Genomic DNA, 11,187 nt, shown 5'->3' on the forward strand with positions numbered 1-11,187 from the left:
GTCTACAACTGGACAGTTTTATACCATAACATTTAAATTAGCCCTTTTATATTCGATTATACCCTCGTCTTTTCTCCTATATTTTTGAATGGGAAGGGAATATACCATTTTCCTTGTCGGGCACATAACTCTCGGGATGTAAATTACCAACTAAAGCGAAAAATAGTTGGAAATAGTGTGGAAAACTAGTTATGACATTTTTTTAGTTTTTGGTCATCGTGGATCGAGTCATAAGGATGTAAAATAATGGAAAAATAACAGATATACAACGTGCATAATAAATATAAAGCGTGCATGGACAAATGTAACCAATAGGCGGTACTGTGCCATTCCTCATGACGCATTCTCCATCTCCAGCCCTGAGGACAACGCCGTATCTCTGCTTTGGTGTGCTCCCTAATTGACCTAAATCCTGCATTTCTGCAGTCCCTGAAGGCAGACTATCACACGGCTCTGAGGAACAACCCAGTGCCGAGCCTTTTTTTTTTTATTCTCCTGGAGTAAATCCTCTTTGCCTTGTGCCCTCAGCTCAACCCCAAGACGAATTTTCTGTCCGGATCTCTTAAAACTGCGCAGGCACAGGCCGTCCTCTTTACGGAGCGCGTCGGGATGATTTACGCGGAGCAGGAGGCAACACTGTCAGGGAATTATGAAGCATTCCACGGAATGATTCTATAATATCCACCTACTGGGGGGAATTTAAATTTAAAAAAGGGTGTAAAAACCGGCTGGAAGGGGGATAATAATAAAAAAAAAGTCAAGATGCTGGACGATAAAGCGCCCAGATCGAAGCTCGGCGCTCCGTCGAGAGGCTCGTCGTTTTACATCGAGAATTTGCTGGGCACTGCGGGCGGTGATTCCTCAGCTGAAGAGCGGCCGGACACTCCCGGCTCCAGGGTCGGTGCCCGCACCCTAGTGTGTCCGGGGATAGAGACGAGAACGCGGAGGGAAGGAGAGGAGCCGCACCGGCGCGCAACGTTTCCAAACACAGTACGCGGGAGCTCCGAAAGTAAGTTCTCCTCTGATTATTCTGCTTTCTCCAAACCGACTTCTGACGGCTGTGGCTCTTAAAATGATCCAAACAGATGAGATGATCGCTCATTTACACTACATGGACACGCGTGTTTCTGGTGTAGATAAACATGGACGCAAACAGTTCCCTGCAGGACAGCGAGGATTATTCTATTATGAAAACACGTTTGCGATAATGAAACTTTAATATCACACAAATGCATTTGTGTGATATTAAAGTGGTTTATCTTTTGCATCACTAAACCAAAGGTGTTTTGCAATGCTTATAGTGCACATGACACATGGCCCGATGTATCCCCGTGTAATGCTTGGCACGTCTGCGTAAACCAGGGGTCGGCAACCCAAAATGTTGAAAGAGCCATATTGGACCAAAAACACAAAAAACAAATATGTCTGGAGCCGCAAAAAATGAAAAGTCTTGTATAAGCCTTAGAATGAAGGCAAACACATGCTGCATGTTTCTATATTAGTTATAACTGGGGGAAGATTTTTTTTCATTATGCACTTCGAGAAAAAAGTCGAAATGTCGAGAAAAAGTCAAAATTTTGAGAAAAAGTCGAAATGTCAAGATTAATATTGAAGTACCTTCTTGAGAAAAAAGTCGAAATGTTGAGAAAAAAGTTGAAATGTTGAGAAAAAAGTTGAAATGTAAGATTAAAAGGGAAAGGAAAAAGGAAGAAAAAAAGGAAAAAAAGAAGAAAAAAGGAAAAAGAAGATAAAAAAGAAAAAAAGGAAAAGAAAAAAAAAGAAAAAAGGAAAAAAAGAGAAAAAAAAGGAAAAGAGAAGAAAAAAAAAAAGAAAAAAAAAAAAGGTGAAACATTTTTGAAAAATCTCCAGGGAGCCACTAGGGCGGCGCTAAAGAGCCGCATGCGGCTCTAGAGCCGCGGGTTGCCGAGCCTTGGCGTAAACCAATCAGCATCCATGTTTAAAAAAGGTTTTTCAATGAAAAAAACTTCAAGTTTGTCTATCTATCCTTTTTTTTTTTCATATAACTCATTATACTTTCCATAGGTCTTCTACAGAAGCACAGCAACTCGGATGAACAGCCCGACCCTGCGCCAATAACCAGTGAACTTGTTTCCAATGATTTGAAAGTGAGGGAGAAGGAGGACGCGGAGGACAAGGGGGACGATGGACTGCTGGACGACAGGGAGGAGGAGGACGCTCCCTCCTCCTGCGTCTCTGGGGAGGACAGCAGTGACACTGGTGAGCCATATTACACTTCGTGGATAACGTTTCACCTCTTTATTATACTCTGCACTGAGCAGAAACTGGGGGAATCGTCACCACGCATGCGCACTGCGAGTTCAAACCTTCCCTTTTTGCTTTCCGGACAGGTTAAATGTTCCACAAGTTTCACATTTCTTGGTTTGGTGAAGTTTTAATCGCTTTTTCCCTTTAAAGTTAGAATTTCCGAACTAGTGGTTGTTCATACCATTAAAGTTGCATGAGAATCAGGAGTGTAGTTAACCTTTTTAGGGATCAAGGGCCCCTACTCGCGTATAGTCTAGGGATGGGCGGTATGGACTAAAAAATGTATCACGATAATTTCTGGCATTTATCCTGATAACGATAAAAATGACGATAAAAAAATACCAATTCAACTCCACCTTTGTAACTATAAATCTATCACCACATTCAGTCTTTGGAGCCCCCCAAAACACTGCTCTAAAAGATACTAAATACTACTAAACTACACCAATTAAATTAATTAAAAACAATTAAATGAGTCCACCTGTACTGCAAAACTGGAATGACTCAGATCCGCCATGTTTGTTACACAAACACGTATCAACGGGAATTTATCCTTCTTTCTTTCTTTCTTTCTTTCTTTCTTTCTTTCTTTCTTTCTTTCTTTCTTTCTTTCTTTCTTTCTTTCTTTCTTTCTTTCTTTCTTTCTTTCTTTCTTTCTTTCTTTCTTTCTTTCTTTCTTTCTTTCTTTCTTTCTTTCTTTCTTTCTTTCTTTCTTTCTTTCTTTCTTTCTTTCTTTCTTTCTTTCTTTCTTTCTTTCTTTCTTTCTTTCTTTCTTTCTTTCTTTCTTTCTTTCTTTCTTTCTTTCTTTCTTTCTTTCTTTCTTCCTTCCTTCCTTCCTTCCTTCCTTCCTTCCTTCCTTCCTTCCTTCCTTCCTTCCTTCCTTCCTTCCTTCCTTCCTTCCTTCCTTCCTTCCTTCCTTCCTTCCTTCCTTCCTTCCTTCCTTCCTTCCTTCCTTCCTTCCTTCCTTCCTTCCTTCCTTCCTTCCTTCCTTCCTTCACGTACGTTGTGCGTGGATTTAACATAGAACCATAAATCAACTTTACACAAAAACATCATCAACAGGAATTTATCGTTTTTACCGTGAGATACAAATTCTTACCGTGGGAAATTTTTTTGACGGTTTATCGTGAACGGTAAAATATCACCCATCCCTAGTATAGTCTCGTTATTATGTATTTAAAGTAAAGTGATCCAGTGTTATTAAAGTGCAAAACTATATTGACAACTATATTGACAAACATTATTTTTTCAGTTAAATCTCTTCTTTTTGCTTATCTCAGGTGATCTGAAAGTGGTGCGGAAGAAGAAGACGCGCACCGTGTTCAGCCGGAGCCAGGTGTTCCAGCTGGAGTCCACCTTCGACCTGAAGCGCTACCTGAGCAGCTCGGAGCGGGCCGGCCTGGCCGCCTCGCTGCAGCTCACCGAGACCCAGGTCAAGATCTGGTTCCAGAACCGCAGGAACAAGTGGAAGCGGCAGATCACGGCCGACATGGAGGCGGGCAGCCCCCTCATCCCGTTCGCCGCGGCGCACCGCGTCGTCCGGGTTCCCGTGCTGTATCGCGAGAGCGCCGGCACACCTGTGGGCCTGTCCGGCCTGGCCCACGTGTCTCCCCCGGTGCTCGGGGTCTCAGACGGGGTCAACTACCCATTGACTGGCCGCTTCCCCCATCCAGTGACGTTCCTCACGCCTCAGATGTCAGGACTGGTGTGAATCTGAATGGGCGTGGAGGCGGCGACGAGACCACGGCGGTCCACGTGTGGCTCAAACTAATCTACTAAAGATACTGCAATATGTTCATTTTAGTGTTAAGACTTTTCCAAAGCAGTTCCAAAAAAACAAGTCAGACTGTATTTAATGCTTCTTTTGGATGTTTGATAAACACAGACCTACGGTGGCCGAGACCCACTATTGCTGAAAAAAAAAGTAACGCTGCAAACAGAAACAAACGCCGCTGCAAATAAAATAAACGCTACAAACAAATAGAAACGCCGCTGCAAATAAAAGTAATGCTGCAAACAGAAACAAACGCTGCTGCAAATAAAAGAAACGCTACAAACAAATAGAAACGCCGCTGCAAATAAAAGAAACGCTGAAAATATAAAGAAACCCCGCTCCAAATAAAATAAAAAACGACGCAAATAAAAAAGCCACAACGGAAGTGAATTCCCGGGGACTGTTTTTGCTGACGCACCGGTGGTTTTATGTGAGAGGACACCGGTGTTGTTGTTTTTTTTTTTTTTTTATCATTAATAATAATGCCAAGAATAATCTAAACCGTGGGTAACAATAGTTATTTGTATGAATGTGAAGTTGAAGCTGTGTGTGGTGGTCAGGGACTTCTCTTCTCACGTAAAAAACACCGGTGCATCAGCAAAAACAGTCCCCCGTAATTCACTTCCGTTGTGGCTTTTTTATTTGCGTTGTTTTTTTTAAAATTGCAGCTGCGTTTCTTTATATTTGCAGCGTTTGTTTTATTTGCAGCGGCGTTTGTTTCTGTTTGCAGCGTTACTTTTATTTTCAGCAATGGCGGGTCTCTGCCACCGTACAGACCAATTTAGAGTATGACTCATCTAGCGGGAGATGGAGACTGAACAATCCTTTAAATAATACATGTGTTGTCATAAAAAAAGCCCCCCTCCTCCAAGAAATTGTAAGCACAACCAGTTTTTAAGAGCAAGTGTTAAATGTCGTGTCTGTGATTCTTATTATTTAGACTATTTAGACTTCCCACAGTGTCCTCAGGGGTTCATTAAATACACTTCACAAGCTTCCAGAAGATTTTCATTTCTGTGAAGATTTTTCTTTTGGACAGAGCATTTATAGATGATTCACACGTGTGATGACTTAAGGGTCAAAGTGTCTCTCGGCTTGTGAGGTGAGGTTCAGAAATGGATCAGACCTTGTAAACATGCTAAAAGGAGGAATTAGGGTGGAAGTGTGTTTGAAAAGTGTTTATCATATCTCAACCCAACACAAACAGAAGAGTGAATGAATTGTATTTATTGAGCACTTTTCTAGTCTTGCTTACCACTTGAAAGCGCTTTCACACAACACGCCACAATCACCCATCCAACACATGCTGCATTTGTCTATAGAGATCTATACATTTATTTTTATAGAATCTACGTGGACTATAAAAACACACGATCGCACACTAGTGAGCGGTTCGGGCGGTAATGTGGGGGTTCAGTCCCTTGCCCAAGGACAGTTTGACCACATGTGGACTGTGTGAGGCCAGGAATCAAACCACCGATTTAGCAGATGACTGCTCCACTTCCTGAGCCACCGCCGCACCGCCCGCTTTGTCAGATAAGCTTTGATTCTTTCAACAATCAGGTTTTGGACCAGAAGCTTGAACTCAGTCTTTCATTAAACCTAACAAGGCTTTACAATTTCAAACTGTACCAAATCAGTTTTTTGTCTGTCTCACGCAGCCACGAGCTTTGACTTTTCTTTAACAGCGTTTCACACACACAAACCAGTTCACAGAACTTAAAATGTTGCATGGTGTGAACTGATCCACAAATTGTAGAAAGTTGATCATTTATATAATAATAATAAAAAAAAATTAGATGTTTGTGACTTAGGCCTATTTTAATTGTCATCAGCAGGAGGGCATTATTAATCATATTAATTCACTTTTTTAAAATTTAAGAGGAGTTTAAAGCAGAATTTTGTACACTTTTGCTCACTTGTGAATAAAATGTATGCACAAAATGAATTGTTTCCAATTATTTTTTGTCCTTATTTCACTATAAACCTGTATACTTTGACAGAGAATCGATAGATACGTTAAAATATGACTATTTCATTAGAAATAGCGACTGCAGGAGGTGGGAAATTTCATTCATCAGAAGTGTCCACTGAACCCTCTCTCAGGTTACATAATTCTCATGACCCCTATGTTGCAGGACTCTTGAAAGTGCCTTTTTAAAAAAAAAAAAAAAAAGTCAACAAAAAGCCTTAGACGTTATCCAGTTTGGATTTTCCAGAGAGCACCGAATTAGAATAAATCTTAACTCCCCAAGTTCAAAGGGAAGTTGTCATGACTTTGAGCTTCGCTATAGTCATGCCACACTGAGCAAGTGCGCATAAACTCGGACGACAGGGGAAAGAGTTTGAAGCTACAATATGGCAGCCAGACGTAAATGTTCATCACGCCCTCGTCGGCCCTCGCAACCCCCCACCAATCAAAAGCTGCTAATCCGCGCTCTTCCGGGTCGGTGAGTTACACGGAGCGGCGGCTCCTCCGTCTCCGTGCGCTATTCGCAGTCGGGCAGCGATGGTGCTCGGAGCGTCCGGGGACGACGTCGGTGTAGTTGGGATCTCGCAGGAGCAGGAGCAGGAGCAGGAGCAGCAATGCCGGGGAACATGAGCAAAGAGGACGCCCCGAGCCGCAGCGCGTGTTTGAGGTTCACCATCGACAGCATCCTCAACCTGAAGCAGCAGGACGACGCGGACTCGGACAATGGATGTAAAAACGATTGTCGTGGTGCGTGGGATGTCCCGAGAAAGTACGAGAACGGCTCCGAGGAGACAGGTAACTATCAAAAAGTCTGCGTTTATTTACTTATTGCTAAAAAAAAAAAAATTTAATTATAGCAGATATTGCCTTCAAAATGATGTGTGGGAATAAAAAAGACGCAGTGGGAATAAGAAAGGCGCTGTATTTACTTACGAAGGTCAGTTTTTATTCTTATGAATCAACCTGCACACATTAATTTGCATGTTTTGGGTAGTTTAAAAAACTGAAACTGTTAGTTGTACAATATATTTACTATTGATCGTTATACGGAATTACTGTGAGTGTTAAAACAGCATGGAACCACATACATAATGCAGGTCATGAGCATCTAAAAATGCATTTGGTTTGACTTCTTCCATCCAGTAAACTCATCAAGGTCGTTTCTTTTTATATTTAAAACATCAATACAGTTCATGTTTTCAAACTTTCACCTTCGGCAACATTGACATGAATCCATTTTCAGTTTTACAGTATCAATTACACTTAAGTCTGATTAAATGAGGGTTTAACTGCTCTTCTTCAATGTAAAACTTAAAGGAAGATGTCAGACGATTACTAATATTAAACAACCATGAACAATATTGATCTACATGGAACACAACTGTTTAATGATTTGCTTACTAAATCTGCCAAACTGTTATAAACTTATATATGGCATAAATCTATCTGAATAAGGTTGTAGAATGAAATGATTTCCTGTAAGGACACTAATAACCCATGTACGGCTCAGATTATTCACATCAATAGAGCTGAGCATCTAAAAAATGCATTTTGTTTGACTTCTTCCATCATGAAGGTCGTTTCTTTTTATCTTTTTTATCTTTAAAACATCAATACAGCTCATATTTTCAAACTTTCCCCTTTCCTGCTTCGGCAACATTGACATTTTGTGTGCTTTGCATCTCCAGTGAAGCCCAGAGCGCACTCCCCGCAGCCTCCGGCCGGCTCCTGCGCGGTGCCGAGCGCGCCCGCACCGGAGGAGGCCGGCGCCGGCGAGCCGCCCCGGCAGCAGCAGCAGCTCCAGCCCGGGTCCGACAGCAAAGCCGCCGCTGTCAAGAAAAAGACACGCACCATCTTCTCCAAGAGACAGATTTTCCAACTAGAAGCCACGTTTGACATGAAGCGCTACCTGAGCAGCTCGGAGAGAGCGTGCCTGGCCAGCTCCCTGCAGCTCACGGAGACGCAGGTGAAGATCTGGTTCCAGAACCGGCGCAACAAGCTCAAGAGACAGCTGTCCACGGACACGGAGAGCCCGCTGGCCGCAGAGCACTTCTCAGACGCGGGGGGGAAAAACGTGCAATTACCACCTTTATACAAAGACAGCAGCCTGCTGGGCGGATGTTTGTTACACATGCCTTTTCCCGTCGTATACCCGACTGCAAACGCTGCGCCTTATATCTACTTCTCCAACGCTGGCAAATATTTCGGCCTGTTTGATGCAGACTGTTGAGGTCCTCATGTGCGGGTGCGTGGACATTCCTGCATATACTCTTTTTTCCATTTTGAACACTTTTTCTTTTTTTTTTCTTTTTCATTTTAAAACCCCTGGGCTAGTTGAGGGAATTTTCTCCAGACCAACTTTATTAACATATCTAGTAGCCCAAGATATGCATGTGCCACTTTTTTTCTCCCATTCCAAATTATTTTTACAGTATTATTAATATTATTATTACTATAATTATTATTATTATTATTATTTTGCGTTAATAGGGAGTGTTAACTATAAGACAAATGTTACGTTATTCCTCCAAGCAGTTGGGCAATTTTACTTTGCGCAGTAACATCATCTGAATGAATGTATAGGCCCTATACTTTTGTCTTACTGAGTTGCTGCTTCAGCTCTTGTTATCCTGCAATATGGCTTTTCCATGGCTGTGTGCACATCCAAGAATTTCTGTTGATCATTGTGTTTATTTGTATTTATACAGGGCCTTATTATTGTCGTTTTATTTTCACCTGACCTTCATGTGACTGTTAAACTGTGAATGCAGTTATAACCGTACCGATGAGGAATTTTGCAATAAAAAAAGTGGAATATTTGCAATTTTACTTATTTATTTTTTACTATGCGCCCACTTTGAATTGGAAATATTTTCCATCAGCAGATTTCAATTGGCCTTCAAGTGTTACATTGTCATAGTGTGTCTGATGCTGTGCTATAACAGTGTAGTTCCCTGTGAGGAACAAAGTTAGAGAAAACTTTATCTTTTTGAAATCCAAGTTTAATTTTTTTGTCTGTGATGAAGACACAGACAAAATTATATTCAATTCTGACCACTTCCAGTTTAATTTTCACAGCAACAACATTCCTGACTCTTATAAAGGATACATTTTTATTTTACTCTGTCCACGTTTAACTTGAAAGCAAATTACTCTTTTTAAATCAATTTCCTCCATCTTACATAAGGAATGCAAGTTAAGCCTGCTTTGAAATCTTAAATACTGTAATATGCAAAGAACGGAAAACAGATTTTCAGCTTTCTGAGTAGATTTAGGTTGTGAAGATTTAAACTTTGCTGGAACTTCCTGTCAGTGTTCGGGTGTTTTTGCTACCTGTCTGCTTCTTGCAGTCCGTTACAGAGAACAGATGTCTGGATTGAGCGGCTCCTGCAGACTTGTGTTTGTTGGAACCAAATTTAGCTTAAAGAAAACTTTTCCTGGTTTGTCAAAGGACCAAACCACTGACACCAAGTAAATCCCATAATGCTGATTTACAGGGGTGAAGGAAGCATTATTTCCCTGAAAATAATTTAATTGCAAATTCATTAAAAAATGTTAAAAATATGTAAATAAAAACTGCTATACATTTATTTTAAATGATTACCTCCTCACTTTCGTCAGTTAATCTTTCATGAGGCATGGGGAGCAGATGAGCAAGTGAAATAAAACCTGTAGTATCATTTAAAATCAAGACTTTATTTATTTAAACCTTTTAAAAATAAGGTCGATTTTTGTATAAAACTGAACATTTTTGAGAAATTTTTAAGATTAAACGTTTTGTTCCTGCAAGTGTTTTTTCCTTGAAAGATAAAAAAAAGAATAAAATGCATATATTTTTTCGAGTAGTAACATGATGTAGTCGCACAAGTTTAAGATCAGTCAGTTAAACTTCTCAGTTGTTCCACAACTTATCAAGATATTACAAAAAAAAGTCAAACTTGTGCCTTTCTCAAAAAGTGTTTTAAATTGTATTCAAACTCATAGATACGGAATTAAACCTGTTCCTGATCACTTGCCTGAATATTAGTGCTTCACACTGTAAATTGATAAAAAATACTGCAAGCTAGCTGTCAAAAACGGATCGGGTGATCAATAAATTGGCCATCGGGTTATAAATATAGAAATGGAAACATTAAAATATGTTTGTCCTTATAATGAAAATATGCTGGTATCAGTGTGTGGGTTCAGTGCTCTGATTTGTGAGTGACTTCAGGAATTATTTGTCTGAAAAGTCTGATTTGTTTCTTTTAAAAATAGATGTTGTGCACAGTACTTTGTAGCTAAATGTACATTTTCATACTAGAGGAGAAAATCTAAGCCTGGAATCTTGCAGGGGAACAGACATTAGCTTTCACACGAGTCGGTCACTCAAGTCGAGCTTGTGTTATCTGCACGTGTACAACTTCACTATCCTCATCTAAAACAAGGCTCATAGTTTTTATTTGAAAGCGATAAGCTCCCCAGTGTGTGATTATCTTTGCTGCCGGAGCTGCATCTCTGCAGCGAGACTGAGAGAATTAAGTGAAATGTGCTTGTAGGTGGACTTGCATCAGTGCTTCTGGAGAGACGTTTTTTTTTTTTCTAAAGGGCCCAGCTAGCTGCACTTACTCGCCGTTTCCGGGTCACTTCACCCTTCAGTGCTGGAGCCTCTCGCTGCTTTCTCCCTGTCACAGCCATTCAAGGCCCCGTCGCCGTTAACCTGTTCATTCACCCACTTAGTCTGCCGGCAGATCTGTTGTTTTCTCTGCTAAATTCCTGTCTACCTTTGCTGTGCATGTTCGACAGTACTGTATCTCGTCATTCCCACAGAGAACGGGGGAGATTTTGGCGTCTAAGCAAACGAGTAGTTGTTGCTCTGATGTCAAGCCAGGCTCACTGTTTGAATATGTCGTGTCTTAACTGTGGAAAAAAAAGCACAATTCTTATTAAAATTGTACCATTACATAATTCGCCCCACCCCCTCCCCCTTCTTCCCCATTGGCTATTTGGTCCTGTGATCCTGCATTGGATTAGGCGGCGATAGATGGGTGGATAGTCATTTGGTACAAATTAGGCACAAAACCATGTGGACCAACATTTATTTTTCAAGCTCACCACTTTGAAATTGTTAGTTGTACAATTTATTTACTATTGATCGTTATACGGAATTACTGTG

The 11,187-nt window shown here is 40.9% G+C and overlaps 2 protein-coding genes across 2 annotated transcripts; both read left to right on the top strand.

Moving 5' to 3' along the window:
- Positions 1 to 434: 434 nt before the first annotated feature.
- On the top strand, positions 435 to 4,408 carry LOC133420083 (homeobox protein HMX1-like). Its single transcript, XM_061709652.1, has 3 exons — positions 435 to 1,009; positions 2,044 to 2,238; positions 3,567 to 4,408. The coding sequence occupies exons 1-3, from the start codon at positions 763 to 765 to the stop codon at positions 3,995 to 3,997; spliced, it is 873 nt and encodes a 290-aa protein (XP_061565636.1). The 5' UTR covers positions 435 to 762; the 3' UTR covers positions 3,998 to 4,408.
- Positions 4,409 to 6,570: 2,162 nt separating this feature from the next.
- Positions 6,571 to 8,816, top strand: LOC133420090 (homeobox protein HMX2-like). The gene is made up of 2 exons (XM_061709658.1): positions 6,571 to 6,827; positions 7,721 to 8,816. The coding sequence occupies exons 1-2, from the start codon at positions 6,647 to 6,649 to the stop codon at positions 8,260 to 8,262; spliced, it is 723 nt and encodes a 240-aa protein (XP_061565642.1). The 5' UTR covers positions 6,571 to 6,646; the 3' UTR covers positions 8,263 to 8,816.
- The last annotated feature ends 2,371 nt before the right edge of the window (positions 8,817 to 11,187 follow it).

Source organism: Cololabis saira, chromosome 20 (genome assembly GCF_033807715.1).
Source record: "Cololabis saira isolate AMF1-May2022 chromosome 20, fColSai1.1, whole genome shotgun sequence".
Taxonomy (NCBI): Eukaryota; Metazoa; Chordata; class Actinopteri; order Beloniformes; family Belonidae; genus Cololabis; species Cololabis saira.